The 24,259-nt window shown below is 38.9% G+C and overlaps 1 protein-coding gene across 4 annotated transcripts in view; it reads right to left on the reverse strand.

The window, feature by feature from the left end:
• The window catches only part of ANTXR2 (ANTXR cell adhesion molecule 2), a 362,866-nt gene that overhangs the window by 83,660 nt on the left and 254,947 nt on the right, over positions 1-24,259 (reverse strand). For all 4 annotated transcript variants that reach the window (XM_040325040.1, XM_040325021.1, XM_040325013.1 and 1 more), the window contains exons 16-17: positions 22,443-22,610; positions 17,111-17,191 (exon numbers count right to left, since the gene is read on the reverse strand). In XM_040325040.1, the coding sequence (XP_040180974.1) occupies positions 17,111-17,191; positions 22,443-22,610 (249 nt within the window). The remainder of the gene's footprint in view (positions 1-17,110; positions 17,192-22,442; positions 22,611-24,259) is intronic.

A 24,259-nucleotide genomic window follows, 5' to 3' on the forward strand; every position in this document is an offset into this window, starting at 1 on the left:
AAAAATGACTTTAATAATAGCATTTTAATGCAGGTAGAATTTATATATATATACAGTATATATATATATATATATATATATATATATATATATATATATATATATATATATATATATATATATATATATCTCGCTCTCTCTCTCTCTCTCTCTCTATATATATATATATATATATATATATATATATATATATATATATATATATATATGTGTGTGTGTGTGTGTGTGTGTTTATTTTTATACGTATATATCTATATAAAAATATATAGATATATACGTATACAAATAAACACACATACACACACATATTTTTTTGTGGTTGAACTGGATGGACTTGTGTCTTTTTTCAACCTGACTAACTATGTAACTATGTAACACATAATTGAATATATATATCTGTCTAGATAGATAGATAGATAGATAGATAGATAGATAGATAGATAGATAAACACATATACATACATTATAAATTCCTAACCTGCTAATTTTGGGGTGTGTAATAGTTGGGAAGATGTGTTCTGACTGTATGGCTGCTTGTGTGTGAAGCATGGAAGTCAAAAGACTTCCTTCTTCCTCCACAATACTCAGCCAGCTTCCCGCTTCTCTCTCTGATTCTCCACCTCTGAGATGGTGAATCAGAAAGTGAGAATTCTGTCACAGATCGCCAGTGAGGTGCTGAGATCACACCTTCATAAACTGTTCGTTTCTGTGACAGTCAGTTAGGCCTCGTACACACGACTGAGTTTCTCGGCAAAAACCAGCAAGAAACTTGCTGGTATTTTTTATTGTCGAGGAAACCGGTCGTGTGTACACTTTTCGACGAGGAAACTGACGAGGATCTCGTCGAGCCAAAAAGAGAGCATGTCTTCTTTTTCCTTCGACGGGAATGGGAAAATTTGGCTCGCGGAGATCCTCGACAGCCTAACAAGGAACTCGACGAGCAAAACAATCTGTTTCGGCCCTCAAGGTTTCTCGGTCGTGTGTACGAGGCTTCACAGATTCTCACTGTGCTGAGGTAATCAGTGGAGAACATGTTCTCAGCTGATCACCTCAGCTTCATAAACTGTGTATGACTTGAGATCAGCAGTGAGAATCGGGATCGCCGCTGATCTCACTTTCATAAAAGGACACCTAAGTGTTTACTAAGAAATTCCAATATCAAAGAAAAACTTCCTATTGGTGAAGCCAACATCAGTGTTCTAACAATACATTTTTAAAATGTTGTTGGTGATCAAAAACTAGGAGAGAGTAGTACTTTATTGATTTTAATAAAACACTGTATTTGCATGAGTGAAATAAGTTGATACATTAACATATTAAGTTTTTACCTTTCTTATATTTACTTATTTACTTATATTTACTAGGTCCCCATAAAAATAATAACCACTCTTACCACTGTGGCTACTTCTACTTAAAAAAAATAACTAGGCTTCATTTCCATGGACATTTTTTACAGCCACTTTTCTGAGCGTTTTTTGCAGCTTAAAAACAGCTCTCCATGTTAGTCTATGGCCTCATGCCCACCATGACGTTTTTGAGCTGTAGATGGCTGTGCCGTTTTTAAGCTGCAAAAAAAAAAACAGGACCAGTGCGTTCTGAAGCTCCAGCTTTAGAGCTGTAAAAACGCCAGACGTTAAAAAACGCTCAAAAATGCTCAAAAACTTGCAAAAACGCTCAAAAAATTTGCAAAAATGCTACCGCAGCGTTTTTGAGCTCCAGCTCAAAAAAAAAAAAAAATGGACAGACGTTTTTAAGCTGTAAAAAAGGTGGCTGTAAAAACGTCCATGAAAATGAAGCCTTAACATTTTTAATCATATAAAAATGTTTGCTTTCCATCCACAATAAAGGGCCCTAACTGTTTTGTAACATATACATTTTTTTTTACCAAAGAGGATTTTTTGTAGTGGAAAATAAACTTGGGTTTACTATAATTAAATAGTATATAAACAACTGTGAAAGAAATTGTATAAGGGCTCTTTCACATGGGCGGACCGTCCAGATCCGCCTGCCAGTTTTTTAGGCGGACCTGAACGGGCGCTCCGTGCTCCTCTATGGAGCCACGTATGTCAGCGGTGACATGCCCGCTAACATCTGACCCGCTCCGATCCGCCAAAGTGTGACAGAGAAAAAACCTACTTTTCCATCCATCTGCCGGATCGGATCGGGTGAACACGGACAGACGGTCCCCCATAGGGGAGAGTGGAGAAAAGACAGGGCGGTCCCTGCACAGTGTGCGGGGACCGCCCTGTCATCCGCCGGCTTATCGGGGATCAATGGAGCAATCCCCGCTGAGCAAGCGGAGGTTCAAGGAGCGGATCATTACTGATCCGCCCCATCTGAAAGGGGCCTAACTCTTTATCTGAAAAATGTTTTGTAGTGATCACAGGCTAGGTGAGCATTAAACGGAATCCTTTAACAAATATCCACCGTAATATGCACTTCTTTGGATGAATTTAAGAGCAGATTTACTAAACTGTGTAATACTACTGCTGTCTGAGAATTATACTTTCGTAACTACTTGCCGACCAGCCGCCACAGTTATACGGCGGCAGGTCGGCTCCCCTGCGCGAGGTCACGTAGATCTACGTCACCTTGCGAATCAGCCACTAGGGGCGTGTGCGCCCCCCGCTCGCCCCTGGTCCAGACGCCGGGCACCAGCGATCGCTCGTTACAGAGCGAGAACCGGGAGCTGTGTGTGCAAACACACAGCTCCCGGTCCTGTCAGGGGGAGAAATGCCTGATCATCTGTTCATATGTTCAATGTATGAACAGCGATCAGTAATTTCCCCTAGTCAGTCCCACCCCCTTCAGTTAGAACACACCTAGGGAACATAATTAACCCCTTTCTCGCCCCCTAGTGTTAACCCCTTCCCTGCCAGTGGCATTTTTATAGTAATCAATGCATTTTTATAGCACTGATCGCTATAAAAATGCCAATGGTCCCAAAAATTTGTCAAAAGTGTCCGAAGTGTCCGCCATAAATGCAAAGGACCGATAAAAATTGCTGTTCGCCGCCATTACTAGTAAAAAAAAATATTAATAAAAATGCCATAAAACTATGCCCTATTTTGTAGACGCTATAACTTTTGCGCAAACCAATCAATAAATGCTTATTGCGATTTTTTTACAAAAAATATGTAGAAGAATACGTATCGGCCTAAACTGAGGAAAAAAATATTTTTTTTATACATGTTTGGGGATATTTATTACAGCAAAACGTAAAAAATATTCATTTTTTTTCAAAATTGTCGCTCTATTTTTGTTTATAGCGCAAAAAAATTAAAACCGCAGAGGTGATCAAATACAACCAAAAGAAAGCTCTATTTGTGGGAGAAAAAGGACGCCAATTTTGTTTGGGAGCCACGTCGCACGACCGCAAAATTGTCAGTTAAAGCAACGCAGTGCCGAATCGCAAAAAGTGGCCCAGTCATTGACCAGCAATATTGTTCTGGGGCTGAAGTGGTTAAATAATGGATTATAGATTGCCATTGAGCAACTATATTCTTGAATAAAGTAAATAAAGTAGAAACTAGGTCTGGAAAATAGGCAGTCTATGGATAATTATATCTAATAACTGTGTAAAAGAAGGAGGAGGTCTTTCAAGAAATTACATTTATGAGCAACTGTAAGTGTTTATTTTAAGTTTATGCTGTATGATGTAAAGTAGTTTTTTTGCAGAGTGTTACTGCATTTAGAAGTTCACCAAAATGTATATTTTTTTCCTTAGTAGCCAGGAGCATGTGCACAGAGATTTGACACCCAGGTGTACAGGGGCATAAAGTTCACCTATAATATGAAGAATGCAATTCTTCATCATTTCAAGGCATACCTTAAGCCTCATACACACGACCGAGAAACTCGACGGGCAAAACACATCGTTTTGCTCGTCGAGTTCCTTGTTTAGGCTGTTGAGGATCTCGGCAAGCCAAATTTTCCCATTGCCGTCGAGGAAAAAGAAGACATGCTCTCTTTTTGGCTCGACGAGATCCTCGACAGTTTCCTCGTCGAAAATTGTACACACGACCGGTTTCCTTGCCAAAAAAAAAATACCAGCAAGTTTCTTGCTGGTTTTTACCGAGAAACTTGGTCGTGTGTACGAGGCCTTAGACTCTGATAACTTGTGTATGAAAGAGAGTATGAGGGCATGAGTCAAAAATGTATTTCTAATTGACCAACATTTCTCTATACAGAAAAGCATGCTCTTTTGACCATTGGAAATGAAGCATTGTATCCTAATATTTCAGCATCAATGAACGTGTATGTTTCTTGAAAACTGGTGTGAAACTGTTTTCCAAAGTGGAAAATACGCACAGCCCTCATTACTTTTATCCATGTATTTCCTTATTTGGATTGCATTCAATAAATAGCTAACTATGGAGGTTATTTACTAAAGGCAAATCCACTTTGCACTACAAGTGCAAACTACACTTGAGCCCTGGTTCACACTGGGCTGCGGGAGTGAAGCCGTGCGAGTTCAGCTGAACTCGCACGGCTTCACTCCCGCTGGCACTCCCGATTTCAGCCGCGATTTAAGAGACATCTGTGCAGGTTTCTGCACAGATGTCTATGTAAATCGCGGCCCGAAATCGCAAAAAGTAGTACAGGAACTACTTTTTGATATCAGTGCAGCGCCGCAGATGCGGCGTCGCACCGATTAGGACATGTGAAATTGCATCTCAAATCGAAGGAAATCGTACCCAGTGTGAACCTGGGCTGAAATTGCACTGAAAGTGCACTTGGAAGTGCAGTCGCTGTAGATCTGATGGGGACATGCAAGGAAAATAAAAAACAGCATTTTAGCTTGCACATGATTGGATAATAAAATCAGCAGAGCTTCCCCTCATTTTAGATCTACCCCTCAGATTTACAGCAACTGCAATTCCAAGTGCACTTTCAGTAAATAACCCCCTTTGGTACTACAGAAACCATAACTGGGTTCAACACTTTTGGTAAAATGTACAGCGGTATTTTATATCCTTTAGTTACATGCATCAGTAGTAGCACAGTGCTGAATGATGACACTTTAAAAAGTTTATACAGTTCTGAAAGCAGTTTGTTATGCAACATTTCCCGCTCAAAACCATAAGTAATTTTTTTTTTCACATTTAGTCCACTTGCACTTTTAGAAACATAACACACATTCCTGCCAAATTGCTTGAAAATGTTCATCCTAGTTTCCTTTGGCCAAGTTTAGAGGCTGCAAAAGTTATCTGTACTGGCATCGTGGCTGATGATATTGGATTACTCACAGAGTAATAATTGCAGATGAACTATATATGACATAGTCCATGGTTTAAAACCGCAAACACTCAGTTGGAATATCTTTATCACACCATTCACATGGGTTTCATAAAATTAAAATTACCTCTATATTTTCCAAAAATGTCAGATTATTCTCTCTTTTTTTGTTAATTGTGAAAGCAGCTATTATTAGGAATAGGAGAAATTGGATAGAGTTTTTAGAGCTCCAGGACTAATATTTGCTTGTAAGTTACTTAATCCATTAGAAATCAATTTTAAAGATATTTAGCCATTCCAAGCTTGTAATATGCATTATTACCACAATATGAAATTTGTGCACCTTCACTCCCTGGGCTATGACTGTAATATCTCCATATAAGCCATCCTCTCATTGTATCACCATGGCTGCCAATAAGCATTTTTCATTCTGAATGTGCTAAAGTTGGTATCTATCCCAAAACTCTGACAGTTGCCAACCTGGCTAATAAAATGCTCCAGTGATTTCATCAAGCACATATGATCAATGTCGATCTGCCAAGGGGAGCTGAGGTCACTTAATCAGAACACACTGGTGACTATTAAAATCTTTAAGTAGCTGAAGTATACCCTATTCACTAATATAAATATTATTACACAGCCTTAAATCTTACATAATCTACTTGCTCCTTTAATACTTAACTTTTTAGAAGATGATTATGATCAACCAATAATTAAAAAATCTAATGTTTCTTGAAATACTGCTGTTTCACTTATATTATTTACCCAGATATATTTACCTGTAAACCCTTTAAATGTTCATAAAAAAAAGCTCTAAACCCTCTTGGATCTCTCTGTGTATTTGGCTGGAACAGGTTGGTAAACGTTTTTGGCTTAAAAGGACAAAAGACAATGTAGGTCCTGTTCGGAAAACTCATATTTGCAATTGTAACATCTGTTGAACTTTGTCTTTAATTGTATTTTTCAATAGAATAAAAGTACATTTGCAAGCTATGCTAATGATTTTATGTCTAAATCTTTTTTTTTTTTTTTTAACAACAGCCTAATAGATTAAGCCTTAATATACATAAAAGCTGTAGTTTGCTATCATAAATGACCTAATATTACTAATTAGTTAATATTAATAAGTGAAAATGGAGTGGAGTCATATATGTATATAAATATGTAGTAAAGATCCACCAATCATTTGAAATAGTGATTGTGATGGAATGCTGACCCTGGTATAGAAATATAAGGTCATCTCCAGACAAGTATAATATAACACAAATATAACACAAATTTAAATTATATAATTTATTATGGAACACAAGTTTACAAAGACATGCACATATATAAACAAGGGACCAAATGTTGTGCCTATAAAAACAGTCAAGTATGTACAATGGGTACACTATATATACAAGCTATATATACAAGCAATCAAAGCAGACATGTTTCGCAGTAGTATTGGTACATCTGCTTCTTCAAGGCTGAATTGCTTCATACTTTAGTCAAAATTTCAAGGCCATCCTGGCTGTCCGAACTGAGGGGAGACTGAGAAGGAACACACCAAGCATTAACTCCACACATCAAAGGACAAGAATCCTGATTTATACGACTATTGTACTCATCATTTAAAGGAGAACTTTGCATACACAGTGAGTAATGAATCTTAAATAAAGAAGGCTATCATTAAAAATGGTCCTGTACCCAAAATCATTTGCTATCAACAGATGTCCAAAAGGTCCAACAACTTTAAACATGCTGGGGAGCGGGATCCTTGGGAGACCCAGAGCTGCTATATTCCAACTGGACCACACACCAAAAGTAGCATCTCCTGCAGCTGTTTATTTTCTTTTGGGCTCCCTATACTAGAGACACTTGGATGTTCCTGACTATATTAAATCTTTTTAAATTCGTTGGACCTTTTGGACATCTGTTGATAGTAAATGATTTTGAGTGCAGGAACATTTTCAATGATAGCCTTCTTTATTTAAGATTCATTACTCACTGTGTATGCAAAGTTCTCCTTTAGATGATGAGTAAAATAGTCGTATACATCAGGATTGTTGTCCTTTGATGTGTGGAGTTCATGTTTGGAGTGTTCCTTCTCGGTCTCCCCTCAGTTCGGACAGCCAGGATGGCCTTGAGATATTGACTAAAGTATGAAGCAATTCAGCCTTGAAGAAGTGGATGTGCCAATACTACTGCAAAACATGTCAGCTTTGACTGCTTTTAAATAGTGTACCTACTGTACATACTTCACTGTTTTTATAGGGACGACATTTGGTCCTTTGTTTATATATGTGTGTGTCTTTTTTCAATAATAAATGATTTATTTTCAGTTTTGTGTTATATTATACTTGTCTGGAGATGACCGTTCAATGCCCTATATCCATTAGCTACGTTCCTCATAGTTATTACTAATAGTTATTGGTCAGCAGAAAAGTAACCTTATTTAAATAATGATCTCTCCTTTTAATGTTGAAATATAAAAAATATTAAATTAAGATTTGTTAGTGAAATCCATTTGAAAATAATGTGCTAACTACTATTTCCTTATTCAGCAGGTTTCTGAAATACTATGAAGTTAGTATTATGTAAGCTATTGTTTTTGTACCCAATAGCAAAGACTATTAATTCAAATCCCTGTCACTGGCAGTGACCCTAGACATATGTTAGACTGACAGTCATTAGTTGAAATGAAAAACTTGTTAATATAACATGATCATTTCAATTCTTATAGTATTTTATCAGAATTTTGGACAAACATTTTATTGAAACTACTTGTTACATATTGTACATGTTGGTGAGACATATTCATACACAATTACATTTATTTCAAATTCTGAAAAAGTGAATTTTTTATTTATTATTTGTCTATAACATAAGAACATCAGATGTGTGTGAATGTCACCTAATTAGTACAATAGATTAAAATCTCTTGACAATCAAGATTAACAACACAAGTCACCCTGCACCCCCTGAGCCCTTTCCCCTGGGTGATGAACACTAAGGTTGTGAAACCTTAATCCTGTTATCCACAGCCATCTCCATCAGCAAAGCTTCCAGATTAACTCAGCAGACATTATCAAATTTACAACCAGCAGCTCGGACATCTGCCCTACTTTCCAGCAGTTAATGGAAAAGAGACTAATCTGGTTAAGAGCTGCTAGACTAGTTCATACATCTTGGCATGGTAGACAGTTAAAGCTGTCATGTCTTTCTTGTAGAGAACTTGCTTAATTAAATTGTCATGTTCAGCCTGCCATTTCTTGAGCATAACCAGTCATGTCCAAAAATGGACTAATGAGCAAGAAGGCATTCCAGATAGTCACATCATTGGACAAATTGTTATGACTTTGCATGAACTGTCCGCGGGTTTGAATTGTTTCACTCCCAGTTGTTTTGACAGGTAAATTATTATAATACTTCAAAACTATGTGAATATATGTGTGAACAGTTATCTGTATATTTGTCAGCTTCTGTGATCATCAATAATTCAAGACAATCATAATTTTTACTATTACAAGGGCCACGAAAGACGATGAAACACATTGATAGTATACTGTTCCCTTTAATTTGTCCATGAAGCCTTTATACAATTTGATAAATACTTGAATAAGTTATTACTTTCTTTTTGTTTCAAGTGGCTGAGGCACCTTATATAACTGCTGTTATTATTAAAAATTTCTTGAGACATAGCATTTTAATCCATATTATGTTTCTAAGCTTTCCTTAAAATGTCAGGTCGCTAAACAGCAATAGACCTGTCTATTTAATCTGCCTGTCAGCCAGCCAAGCCCTTATTAGATTTACTTCTGCATTAAGCAGTGGAAATTAGAAATGGTTGCACAATGACTAAATACATTCACAGCTATGTTCATAATACAAACACATATCACTCTCATTTACTATAGGAATCAATGCTAAGTCGCTATACTACAGGCCAAGTAATGTCAAGTAGCAGGTCCACAAAAAAAAAAAACATAACATTAGCAATTTTGCTGTCTAACCTTTCAAATGTTTCTACAGTACATGGTGGGCCACTTTAACCACTTCAGTACTGAACACTTTCAATTTTCAATTTTCATATTTCAGTCCTTTTCTTATTTTGAATGCCAATTATTAGTTATGCAGCACTATACCTAAATTAAATTGTTATCACTTTTTTAGACAGATAGAGTTTTCTTTTGGTGGTATTTAATCACCACAGTGATTAACCACACCACCACAAAATTTTGCAAATAAATTATCTTTCTTAATAAAGTTAGCATAAGATGTATTCTGTTACATTTCTTTAGTAAAAATAATCCAAATCTGTGTATATTATTTAGTCTGTGTGAGTGAGAGTTATAGAGTCTATAAACTATGGTTTATATATTTGAAAATTGATTAATCTTGATGTACTGATGGCCTATCTCTTCTCTTGGGGCCCTAAAACACCAGAACAGTACAAATATCCCCCAAATTACCCTTTTTGTAAAGTAGACATTCCAAGGTATTTAGTAAGAGGTACAGTGAGTTGTAATTTTTTGTCAATTTTTTGGGGAAGATTAATAAATTTAAAAAAAAGTTTTTTTACGTACTGTCACCATATCAGTATACAGTCACTGCAAGCCCACAAAAATCAGTATGGCCAACGTTTCGCATTGGCGTCAGTGCTTAGTCATAAGCCATGACTAAGCACTGACGCCAGTGCGAAACGTTGGCCATACTGATTTTTGTGAGGCTTGCAGTGACTGTATGCACAGTTGAAAATAAAGACATCTCTTTTAAAGAAAATTTTGGAGTGCGGCTGTCCAGCTTTTGTTCTTTTGTTTTTTGCCATTACCGCATTGCCAGCACCCTGGTGGTTCAACAACCCCTGATCATCACGAGGCTCACCTGGAGCGGTGAGAATTCTGTCTGTGCACCATATCAGTATAGTGTCACAATATAACTGGTGTGGCAGTTATCAGACACACTGACTGGTGACATTTATTTTTATTTTTTCAATGTTTACATACTGTGGCCAGAGCAATAGAGTGTACTGTTTTTAGAAGGTAATCAGGATTTTTTTTTACACTGTGATTGCTTATTACAGTGATGATTACTATACAAGCAATCATTTTTATGAATGGCATCCATTCATGTGCCATTGCATACAATTGTAGTAGCTGTGACTGGCCAAATTTATCACATGGTACAGGTGCACTGTGATTGGACCTCTACCATATGATCACTTTGCCCAATCACAGAGATCACAAAAGTACACAATGAATGTCCATGAATGAAAGCCATTGTGTACAAGTGATCACATGGTACCAGGGCTGTCCTGGTACTACAAGTGTCCACTCCAGTGGACACAGTGGGTTATAGATCATGCCAGTGCATGGCCCCTAGGGCACGCACAGGGCACACTAGTGGGAGGACATCATATGACACCCGCCCATAATAATGATGCTATCGCTACCATATTATTTCAATAGGCCAGGTGGGAGGTGGTTAAACATCTTGGGGTAATTTACTTAAAGGCAAATAGGCTGTTCATTTTGCAAAGGAAGTTGAACTTTGCAAGAGAATTTTCCCCAGAGCTTGGTAAATGAGGTGAAGGGCTCCTGACTTCCATCATCCAATTATGTGCAAATAAAAATCAAATTGTTATCTTCCTTGTTGGGTATTCTTCACATTTATGAAACTAAGGTAAAATGTTCTTGTAAAACAACGATTTCCATGCAAAATAAATAACCTATATAGGGGTTATATGAGTTACTTGTTAGTTTTGTTTAGTTTTCTTATGTTCAGTAATACGTATTGTTTTTCTCAACTATAGTATAAATACATGTGTACCACCAGTACGTAAAAATAACACCTTTTTGTCTGTAAATTTCTTACTCAAGAAATTGTTCTTGTTTTCACATTTAATTTTCACCTTAAGAAAGTGACCATGAGCAATCCAAAAATGTTGGCAATTAGTAAATAAATCCTTTTTGTTATTGTGCGATACTTGCTGGATACTTGCTAATATTGCTGATTTGAACTGTACACTACCATGATATCTTCTTAACCTAGTTACTGTAATTGAGCAATTACTGGTCTATGAGAAATCATGGGGTTTATATATGTCATCAATTAAAAGGACAAGTGCTTCTTTCACATGGAGCCCCTCCATTCCACTCAGAAGCAGATCTGTTAGTGGATCCTCTTCTGAATCAGAGCTGAATGGGACAGATGTCAGTTTTCTTTCATTTTTAATATGAATTGCAGGCTCACAAACAAGGGAATGCTAAAATATGTTTTGGGCCCCTTTATGTGGATATGCACCAATAATGATGACAAACTGGAAAATGGGACCCTCAAGATACTGCCCCTTTATAGAAATATTAAATTAACAAAAACAAAAAAGTGACAAAAGGGAAAGACTAGTATTCCCCATACAAAGAGGTGGGAGCTATCGGTGGAAAACCTATAGCTATAGCAGAGATAAAAACAGATTAGGCTCAACCAACCCTCAAGTAAATATCAGAAAAGGAATTTGTGTTCAACTCACTAAACTAAATGAAAAAAGTTGGTTACAAAAACATTTACTATATATAAAAAACATTGATACCACATCTTACAAACACACTAATACTGTTAAAACCCAAACAACCACCTCACTCACAATCTAGCCAAAGTCCATTAATTGAAACAGTGGGATATATAGCTCATAAAAATAGAGTGACCAAGTGATTCTAAAGGATTCAATGCATAGAGCTCATAAATTGAATGGTTGGTGATATTAACTTCCTGTTTGTGGCACATTAGTATATGTGAGGGGGGAAACTTTTCAAGATGGGTGGTGACCATGGCGGCCATTTTGAAGTCGGCCATTTTGAATCCAACTTTTGTTTTTTTCAGTATTTTGCCGCGATTTTACCGCAATTTTAATGCTCCGCTATAGGCATATCCAGTGTGAAAGGGGTCTAATGAAGAAACATCAGTGGCTGTCCTAGCTTCATTCAGCAAGAGCCCACAGCGTAGCACTCGCCACATGGAGAGCACATTGAACACATTTTATAAGTGGTCAGAAACTTGTAAATAACTCATGAAAGAATAAAGTTACATTAAAACCAAGCACACCATTGTTTTTCTTGTGAAATTCCCAATAAGTTTGATGTGACACATAACCCTCTTTCTATTGAAAAACAAAAGTTGGATTCAAAATGGTCGACTTCAAAATGGCCGCCATGGTCACCACCCATCTTGAAAAGTTTCCCCCCTCACATATACTAATGTGCCACAAACAGGAAGTTAATATCATTAACCATTCCCATTTTATTAAGGTGTATTCATATAAATGGCCCACCCTGTACTACATAAAGTGCACTTTCACTAAAACAGTCCTTGGTCATACTGTATTAGTGCAGAAAAGCAAGCTTGTATTAGGGGATTTTACATAATTTCCCAAATAAAAATGTATTCAATTAGAAATTTTGTAATATAATAATAATATAATAATAATAATAATGCTTACACTTATATAGCGCCAATTACACCGTTGCCGATGTGTCTAAGCGCTGATAATGGTTGTCATTATTACCCAACTCAATGGTACTCATTTTACCGACCTCAGAAGGATGAAAGGCTGAGTGGACCCCGCCGGGATCGAACCTGCAACCCTTGGGACACAGGCAATCACAGACTGCTGCAAAGGAGCATTAGCCCCCTGCGCTATCTTACCAGCTGAATGTTCAGCTTTTAAAGACATCACAGTTTTATACATTTGCATTATACATTGTGTGTAACCAGAAAAGCACAGCATTTATTGATTTATGGTACTTAAAAGGAGAAGTACAGCCAAAGCTTGTTTAGCTTTACTTCTCCTATGGATCACAAGAGTGCAGTTGGTTCTACACTCCTATGACCCATTTTCAGCTGAAAGCAGGCTGAAGTTCGCTCTCTGCTGACGTTACAGAGTTGATCCAGTCTCAGCGTCATCACGACCATGGAGTCGGGATCTGCCGAGATCCCTGGCCTGACACCAGGCTCAGCCTTTTAGCTAACCTCTGGGAGCCTGAGCTGGACGCTCCCACCCTCTCTACAGCTCAGCGCTCCAATGAGTGAGGAGGGGGCAAAGCGCTGTGACAGTCACCAGCTTTTTGCTTGGGGAGCTGTGAGAACTGAGCGATCGGTGGTGTTTGATCGCTCGGTTTTCAGTGTTAGAGCCACCAGGGGACAGATGTAGCATCGGGCCGATGCTGCATTCGCCTAGGTAAAAAAAAACATACTTCTCTTTTAAACAGCACCAACAATGTATGCAGTGCTTTGCATACATATTGCACATTCACATCAGTCCCTGTCCTCAAGGAGTGTACAATTTCAGGTCACTAACTCACATTCAAACAGACACATTACAATCTAAGGTTCCTAACTCAGGGCCAATTTAGGCAGGAGCCAACTAACCTACCAAAATGTCTTTGGGGTGTGGATGGAAAACCACAGTTGTAATATTGAACCATGCTGGTGATCCTCCACCTGTCTCCCAAAACTCTCACCTCCCGGATCTTTTTATTAGGCACATAGGTTTAATGCCAGCCTCCTTGCATCTGTGCATGGTTAAATATTACAACTAAACCAGGGGAGGATCTGAAATTTGGACTGTCAGGAGGTTTTTTCAGCCTCTTATCCATGGGAATAATTACATTATCTATTTATTTTACTTTTTTTCATTATTGAACCATTTTCATCACAGACATTTATGGTTAAGGAGGCACGGACTGCACTTCATCATAGAGTAGTTGCATTCAGCAACAGTTCACGTATTGCACTTTATTATAGAGTCGTTGTATTCAGCAACAGTTCACATTTATGTTTTAAGTCACTGTCTGACACAGGAGTACTTTTACATATGTTATTCATATTTATATTTATTTATTTATATTACTATTTATGTATATATATTTGATTCTACATGTTTGTATTATATTGTTTGCTAGATTTATCAGCAACACGACACATGGTGTCAGCACTATTTATATGTATGTATCTACTTTAGCGCTAATAATTTATTTACACACGTCACCTATCTATTGACATGTTTAATAACTACATACTGCAGCAATATTTTCCAAGATCTGAAGCAAATAGAACTGTAATAAAAGTAAAGAAAAATATGGATTTTCACCTTACTATATTTATAACAATTTCAGTACCTGACTTTTGACTATACCTTCAGAATGATCTTTTAAACAAAAACACTTTTAAACAAAAACACTAAAAGGTAAAGTATGTGTGTTATAGCAAAGAACAGAATAAATTGTTACCACATTTTACTGTTCTGTAGACACTGTAACGCATGTAAATCAGCAGAATAAAATGCTATAATCACTCAGAGGTCTATTTGTAGGTGATAAGGCATTGCTACCAGGTGGAAAGTGTATCCCTGCACTGTTTGGATATAGTCTACACTGTCTTATACAGAGATTAATGTAAAACTATTTTGAATGAACATTTTCAACTCCTTAAGATAATGAAGAGATACAGAAACCCCAAAAAATAGTACTTGTGCGTTTAGTACTGTTTTGTACATAGTCTTATTGGTCAAAACATTGGTGACTTTTGAACAAAATGTGTCAAAATGTGAAACGTAACTGAATTTTTGGAAGTTGAATATATCACTATTGAGGCATGGGTATATGGGCAATGAATAGTTCATTGAAGTAATATAACCTGAAGGTTACTGTGACCTCAGATGCAAAATGGCTCTATAGAGACTTTAATCATGACAGGCTTATTGAATTACTTTCTTACTTTTTTATAGTCTGTTCTGTCTCAATCACTTTTTTTCATAAGCAAAAGTTCCTATTAATGCATCATTTATAAATTACCTTGTTAGTGCACATAACAAAACACTGCTTTGAAAACAATACCAACTCCTGCGGCAGACTCCAGCATGTTTGATGGAAACCCATCAAAAGAGTTCATGGCTTAATGGAGGCTGTTTACGTGGGGACTTCGATCTGTACCTGCTGTCCCCTGTCACTCCCTGGAAACTTGGCGGCAGATGTTGTTGCGTTAAGTTGCCTCTGAAGTGGCTTTCTGTCCTAGTCTCCTCACCACAACAGAGTCAAACTATATTAGATCTCTTTATTTGTGCCTCAGGCAAGTTTGGGAGCACAGCTGTGTCCACCCCCTCTTTACCTTTGGTGTTTAAGCCCCCCAGGCAGCAAGTGTGAGACCAAAACTGTTCTGCCACTCTTAACTACATCTGCTGACAATCCAGCAGCCTCGCTGCAGGCTGGTGAAGACCCACGCCTATGCTCTGAACAGATGTCAGAGGCAACCTGCTAGCTCGCACCTGTATCAGCTTCCATAACCTTGCGGTTTGCCAGCTGAAAAATGTATGACTCTTAGGAATTTCATCCACAATCAAAGCTCTTACTTGGTTTGTGACTAGACTGTGTGCGGCCTTCTCAAACATTGAGCCACACTTGATACTAACAGAGCAGAGGGAGAGTGTGCAATGGGGAGGGGTGAAAAAGTGAAGCATCTCTTGCCTTTGATACAGACTAGTTAAGCTTCAATTAATACTGTAGTCCATTGATGATTACTATAAATAAATAATACTCTGCCTATTGCACATTGTTATATTTTTTCTGATATATTTATTCAGCTTGACAACATGTCTAATTTTTTTGTAAAAATTTGAGATAAAAAAGAAAACTGCAGGAAATTAGTTGTCATTAGCTAATAAATTAGTGACAATGCTTTTTTTTGTATCTTGTCATAAAAACAGGTTGCTTTCAGTCTTTTTGTGAGCAATGCTACAAAGGCAATGATTTCATTTTTAAGTTTTATCCATCAGTATTAAACTTATAAGTAACTCAAGGCATTTGAAATGTGGCCAGATAGCTTCTTTCTAGCATGTGCCAAATCATGACAGATCCCACAGCCTCTCTTTCAAGTGCAGAGCACCCTGAGAATGCCACCTCTGTCCCTGCTGCTTTAATGGCATCAGTACAGCAGTCTGAAAAGTCTACAAAGAGCATGTTTTAGCTCAACAGAAAAAAAAAGAATAGTTTGGACAGGGAGGTTTTTCAGCATTTTAAAATGAACATGTCTATATGTGTGCAATCACTAATTAGCTTTTACAGTGTGTTACTGCTATAGACATCAATAAACAATATATAAAAATAATATATATATATATATATATATATATACACTATATTACCAAAACTACTAGGGCGCCTGCCTTTACACACACAAGAACTTTAATGGCATCCCAGTCTTAGTCCGTATGGTTCAATATTGAGTTGGTCAACCCTTTGAAGCTATAACAGCTTCAACTCTTCTGGGAAGGCTGTCCACAAGGTTTAGGAGTGTGTCTATGGAAATATTCGACCATTATTCCAGAATCACATTTGAAAAAAGGTAACCGGTCTCACTCAGCCCTGTCTTCCAATCTGAATACACTGCCTACCCTACACTGCCTAAACTGCCTATGCTACCTGCCTAAGTCTTATTAGAAGCTTGTTTTTATATTATTGCATTGTCTTCAAAAATTCCAGTTAGTAAGTAGGTTTAAGAAACTTTTAAACAACCACTGTACACAAAGAACACACTTTTGCTACTTGTTTTATTTGAAGTAAATGGTTTTTGCAATGGCCAGTCCACTCAATGGCTATTTCAGTTTTTGGTATAGGTTGGTGATTTAAACTGTTGCAGGGAAATTTCACAGTTGGAGTGTCCAAGACATATAAGACGCCAGGAGAATACTCAGCCACCAGGTTCCACCTATAACTTAAGTATCAATTATGGTGGACTTAAGCTCTAGGTTTTAGTTTCGAAAATATATATTTACATAACTAAAGAACAACACACTGTATTCTTTAGGTTAATTACAATGTTGTATGAAATTATTGAGTACCTCATCTCCTTGCTGAGGTCGCATCAAAGAAACCCGGTCAAACTGCCTTCGTAACAGTGCCCACAGTGCATCAAGTCGACCCTTTACAATGAAATGGAGATAAGGGTTATTTTTTAATATAATGAGCAGTATGCAAAAGAAAACCAACAAATGGATTATTATAAAAAGCTGGTAAACTGATATCTGAAAAACTGAACAACAAATACAAGGTAATATTTAGTATATAGCACATTGTCATCACTCCCAAAAATCCTGTTGGCCTATATGAAACAAGAAATAGGCTTTACTCAGGGCCTTTTATATCAATGTGTTCCTATAAGAAATTTAGTTATTTCTCCTCAGCCACCAATCAGCATCAAGCCGCCAATCCAGTGATCTCCACTTGTTTCAGGGTCCTGTTCTGAGTGGCCAGCCTGATGCATTAAAAACTAGACATGTGCATTCGTTTTCATCCGAATGCTTTTTTGGTCGAATTTCGGGTATTTTCGTTATGGTTTTAACAAATGAAAGTGCAGAATCCGAAATCCGAAAGATCCGACGTAAAAAAATGCTTTATTTTCATTTTCGTTGCTACAACAGTTCGATATACATAGGATATTTGACATGACGCTGACAATAGCAATCTGTGTCTATCGAACCTGTGATCGAATGTGCCTAACCTTAACTTTATTAGTCCAAGATTATTCTACATAAAGAGGAAAGATTCAACATAGAGAGAAAAGATTTGACATTATAGTGACAGTGTTGGGGTAGACCATTTGACATGAACGGTAAAGATTCGATGAAGCAACGAAAAACATACAAACGTTGAATCTGTCCTTGAAGGCTTATGGTGTCTGTCAAAAGCTCTAAAGCCTCGTACACACGGCCGAGGAACTCGACGTGCCAAACACATCGAGTTCCTCGGCCAGTTCAGCACTGAAGCCGCCGAGGAGCTCGGCGGGACGAGAGCTCCCATAGAACAACGAGGAAATAGAGAACATGTTCTCTATTTCCTCGCCGAGCTCCTCGTCGGCTTCCTCGGCCGAAAGTGTACACACGACCAGTTTCCTCGGCAGAATTCAGCCAGAAACTCGGTCGGAAGCTGAATTCTGCCGAGGAAACTGGTCGTGTGTACGAGGCCTGAGAAGATTCGACAAGCAGCTAAACTGTACAACGCCGCAATCGTACATTTCCGGTCAAATGTTCGGCCCATAGGCTACAGAAGAATTCGAATGTTGTTTGACTAGTAATAATAATTTATAAATATAATCATTACTAGTGTCATACAACATTCAAATTCTTCGACCGGAAATGTACGATTGCGGCGTCGTACAGTTTAGCTGCTCTGTCTAATCTTCATAGAACATTGGACAGACACCTTAAGCCTTCAATGACAGATTCGACCTTAAAGCGGTGGTTCCCCTAAAAATAAACTTTTAACATTGCTTTTCCCACATTAATTACGATTAGAATCGGCTGATTTTATGAAAAAAAAAACGTCCGTACATACCGTTTGCTATATTCATTCCCACCGCCACTTCCGGGTACGATGCTGGCGGTGGGCGTTCCTAATTGATGGACAGGCATCCGACCGACGCATACATCGCGTCACGAGATGCCGAAAGAAGCCGAACGTTGCTGCGGCTCTATACGGCACATGCGCACCGACGTTCGGCTTCTTTCGGCATCTCGTGACGCGATGTATGCGTCGGTCGGATGCCTGTCCATCAATTAGGAACGCCCACCACCAGCATCGTACCCGGAAGTGGTGGTGGGAACGAATATAGCAAACGGTATGTACGGACGTTTTTTTTTAATAAAACCAGCCGATTCTAATCGTAATTAATGTGGGAAAAGCAATGTTAAAAGTTTATTTTTAGGGGAACCACCGCTTTAATTAATTCGGATTTTTGGACGAATGCATTTTTTAACGAAACAAAATAAATAGAAACAAATTTCGTGAGTAACAAAATAAATGTATTTATTTATTTTATTTTTAAATGAAATTCCGAAACAAAATATTTCAGTGTGTATTCAGTATTGAAAACCGCAGCTCTGCATGGAAGCCATTTAGAGAATGCTTTGAATTTTCTGAATGACTAAAATTGCTCTCTGATTGAATGAGATGAGGAGGGGGGGCAGTAACATCATGCTCATCTATTTGAATTTTTTTACCTAAAATTTGGTTATGTAATCACATTTTTATAATCGCATTGTGTTTTTAGTGCGGTACATTTTTAATAGATTCTCTGAATGGCGCATATGCTGAGTGGCCTACTTCCGTTATTTAGTAAGTATTAGGCTGGCTGCTCAGCACAAGAAACAAGTGGAGATCACTGGTGATTTCCAGGCCTCCAGGGTTTCACCCAGTTATGGAATATACAACGTTACATTGGTCCAAGCTAGACCAATGTGACTATGTAAAAATACACCATGCCTGGAATTCTTCTTTAAAATTAAGTTACCATATTTATCGGCGTATACCGCACACTTTTTTGCCCTAAAAATCAGGGCAAAATCGTGGGTGCGCGGTATACGCCGATACCCGCTTTCCCGCGCCGAGTTTGAATACTGCGCCGACATATACCGAGCGCAGTACACTCGTGTATTGTCGGGCAGTCTCGGCTCCTCCCGCGCTGACGTCCTGGACGTACAGGACGTCAGCGCGAGAGTAGCCGAGCATTGCCGACAATACACAAGTGTACTGCGCTCTGTATATGTCGGCACAGTATTCAAACTCGGCGCGGAAAATGAGCGGGGAGGACGCGAGGACGCAGCAGAAGGACGCCTGACCCGACGAAGAGGACACCCGAAGCCGCAGACGGACGCCGGACCCGACGAGGCCGCCGATGGACGCCGCGCAAGACACCAAAACTGTAAGTACAAAAAAAACGTTTTTTCCACAGGATTCGGGGCAACTTTAGGGGTGCGCGGTATACGCGGGAGCGCGCTATACTGCGATAAATACGGTAATTGAAATGAAGTGGCACTACGTATATAATAGGGAAGAATTATTAACCATTTCAGCTCTAGTACCCATATACTGTATGGTAATGAAGTTATGCATCCATTTTTTTGGGGGGAGGTGGGAAAAAATAAGTCTTTCTTCTGGCAATATTTTTTTAATTATTTTATTTTCTATGCAAAATAGACATAAATACTCAACAAAATGAAAAAAAAAGCATTCTTTTCTAATTTTTTTAGGATTAATTTTTAAATAAGTATTGAAACTGTAGATAAAAAGTATGGGCCAGATCCACGTACCTTGGCGCATCTATACGTCCGGCATAGCGTATCTCAGATACACTACGCCGTCGTAACTTACAGCGCATTTTCCGTATCCTGAAAGAATTTGCGCCGTAAGTTACGGCGGCGTAGTGTAACTGTGTCGGCGTAAGGGCGTGCAATTCAAATGGATAAGATGTGGGCGTGTTGTATGGCAATTCCTATTGACCCCACGTAAATGACACTTTTTTCGTACACGCATGCGCACGCATGCTCAGCATCACGTCGGATTTTCAAATTAAATCACGCCCGCTCAATGCCTAGATGACGTGAACATAATTTACGCAAAGCCCTATTCGCGAACGTTTTACGCAAATGACGTACACAACGGAAAATTATACGCTGGCCCGACGTCCAAACTTAACATTGCGTACGCCTCATAGAGCAGGGGTAACCTTACGCCGAAAAAAGCCTTGCGTAAACGACGTTAAAAAAATCGCCGGGCAGACGTACGTTTGTGGATTGGCGTATCTAGATAATTTGCATACTCGACGTGGAAATCGACGGAAGCGCCACCTAGCGGCCAGCGTAAATATGCACCTAAGATCCGACGGCGTACTAAGACGTACGCAAGTCGGATCGAGCCCACATTCAGTCGTATCTTGTTTTGTGGATACAAAACAAAGATACGACCGGGGCATCTTAGAAATTACGCGGCGTATCAATAGATACGCCGGCGTAATTTCTTTGTGGATCTGGGCCTATGTATTTTATTCTATAATTTGTCCTGTTTATAATGACACTAAAGTCACTTCCTGGTACAAAGCATGGAAAATGTTTTATGAATGAACAAAAAGGGCCTTTTTATGACACAGAAAAAAACAATCAAACAAAATGAATGAAAATACAACAAAAGCTTAAATATTAATGCTAACAAATATGTTTAAAACGTTTATAAGGGGTTGATAAGGGGCCAATTAGGAATGTTTTTTTTTTCATTAATTTATTTAACCCGACAACTCCTCCCACAGCAGGCTGACCATGGGTATATATAGGAGGCCTACCCCCTGCCAATCCAAGTTGGGGATTGGTCAGGGCTCCCACATACCCCGGGCCAGATCCACGTTCCTCTGCGCCAGGCGCAGCGTATCTAAGATACACTACGCCGCCGTAACTTTTTATTTTTTCGAATCCTCAAAGAATTTGCGCCGTAAGATACGGCGGCGTAGTGTATCTTTGGCGGCGTAATGGCGCGCCATTCAAATCTCTGTGATGGGGGCGTGTTTTATGTAAATACGTTGTGACCTGACATAAACAACGTTTTTTTTAACTGCGCATGCGCCGTCCGTGGTGGTATCCCAGTGCGCATGCTCGAAATTAAACCGGAACCAGCCAATGCTTACGACGGTGACGTCATTCTACGCAAATTCCTATTCGCGAACGACTTACGCAAACAACGTAAAAAATTTAAAATTGGACGCGGGAACGACCGCCATACTTAACATTGAGTACGCCTCATAATAGCAGCTTTAACTATACGCCAGAAAAAGCCGAACGCAAACGACGTAAAAACAATGCGCCGGCCGGACGTACGTTTGTGGATCGCCGTAACTAGCAAATTTGCATACTCGACGCGGAATTAGACGGAAACGCCACCTAGTGGCCGCCGAAAAATTGCAGCTTAGATCGGACGGCGTACTAAGACGTACGCCTGTCGGATCTAGCCGAGATGCCGTCGTATCTTGTTTTGAAGATACAAAACAAAGATACGACGCGCAAAATTTGAAATTACGCGGCGTGTCAAGAGATACGCCGGCATAATACCTTTGTGGATCTGCCCCCCCATGTTACTCCAGCTCTCTGCTCTGTCTCTTTTCCAGAACCTTCTGAAAACCAGGGGAGGTCAGTCACCTGTTACTACACTAAATGACTCCTCTGCCCCCAGATCAAAACAAACAGGCCTAGCTCACAGCATAGGCCTGCTTAAATTTACCTGCGCTGATAGTACAAAACAAACCCACTGCCTAAGGTGGAGGGTGCTTCATATACCTTAGAAAAATTATTCAGTTGTAGGGATATAATTCTTTCAATATAAAACATAGGTTCAATTAAATTGTGTGCTTACCTTAATTGGAGTGTACCATTTTGTTTGATGTGCTGATGAGGTAGGCTTAGGTTTATGAGGTTTAGGTTGCACAGGCACTTCATCTTCCTCTGGTATTGTTACTACAGCATTTTTGGCCATCTCTAATCTTGCACCTTCTTCAGTGGAGCCTTTATCACCCCAACGTACCTAGAGACAAATGATGTGTAATAAATGATATTGAGTAAAAAATATATATATATATATATATATATATATATATATATATATATATATATATATATATTTTATATTTAAAAGATATGAAGTATGAACAGATTTGATCAACCAACATGCCTCTTTAGAAAAGTTCAACAGAACCTTTGTCTGGGACTAATGAACATATTTTAGCGCATGTATTTTTGTGATAAATAAAATAAATATTTTTAATCATTGATGTTTTTTTGGAGACATCCTGTAGAGAGAAAAAAAAAACATGCAACAATATGATGATAACTGTGTACAATACAGTGTGAAGCAGTGAAGCAATACCAGTGGAACACCAGTCAAAACTCTTTTCTTAGATTTTGGATAGAGAGTGTGTGTGTGTGTGTGTGTGCGGGGGAGGGGTGTATTGCTGTCTGTACCCCTATAATGGAAATTTATTTTCTCTACACACACAGAACAAGCTGTAAGAAGAATTGTCCCCAAAATGAAGCAAAATAGAATTTCAAACCAACATTTATTACTATAACAGTGTTTCTTCGAGGAGCCTCTCCCACCTACCTCGGCATCACAGCCCACTTAAAGGGCTATCTCCCTACATCAGCAAGGGGTTAAAAGGTTCCTCATTTAAAAGGTCAGAAAAAAGTACCATCTATATTCACGACAATTAGATGTCTGGAAGTAATATGACTGGTAGGCCGGGTACACACGGGCAAACATGTACGATGAAACCGGTCCGTCGGACCGTTTTCACTGTACATGTCTGCCCGGGGACTTCTGTACGATGGCTGTACTAACCATCGTACAGAAGTCCGCGCGTAAACAATACGCGGGGCGTGTCCGCGCCGTCGCCGCGACGATGACGCGGCGATGATGCGGCAACGTGGGCGGGCCTGCCTTTTAAATGCTTCCACGCATGCGTCAAAGTCATTCAACGCATGCGAGGGACGGCGGGCGCTCGGACATGTACGGTAGGTCTGTACAGACGACCATACATGTCCGAGCGGGCAGGATTCCAGCGGACGGTTTTAAAACAAGTCCAGGAATATTTGCCCGCTCGGAAAAGGCCCGGCGGGCAAATGTTTGCTGGAATTCTGCCCGCTCGCGCCTACACACGACCGAACATGTATGCTGAAAGTTTCAGCATACATGTTTGGTCGTGTGTTTGGGGCTGTAGAGTTTGATGATTTAGGCAGACCATTCATGAGTTCTTAACACATTTTAGGGTAGAGATTGTATTTAATTTGACTTCAGGCCTGGCATTCTTATTCTTCTTTCAACACTTTTTATTATTGTGATCTAATACAACCATGTGCATATCATATCAGGAGTCATGACATCTGATATGAACATGATTGTTTCAGCTCTAATAAGACTTTCAATATAGTGAAACAAGGATAGGAGTCATGGCCCAGATATTGCACCTTGAAATTCAAATTCAAAAGAAAAGCTGCCAGTTTTCTGTCATGACATATTCTCCTTAAAGCAACACAGTTTCTGAGTTAAAACGTGTAAAAAAGCACCGCCTTCAAAAGTAGAGGTTTTATACTCAATTGTCCTGTCAACTGTTCTCCAACTCCTTCACCTTTAACACATCTCTGGGTGTGTCAGACACCTGAATCTCTACTGTGCTC

The sequence above is a fragment of the Rana temporaria genome, chromosome 1 (genome assembly GCF_905171775.1).
Source record: "Rana temporaria chromosome 1, aRanTem1.1, whole genome shotgun sequence".
NCBI lineage: Eukaryota > Metazoa > Chordata > Amphibia > Anura > Ranidae > Rana > Rana temporaria.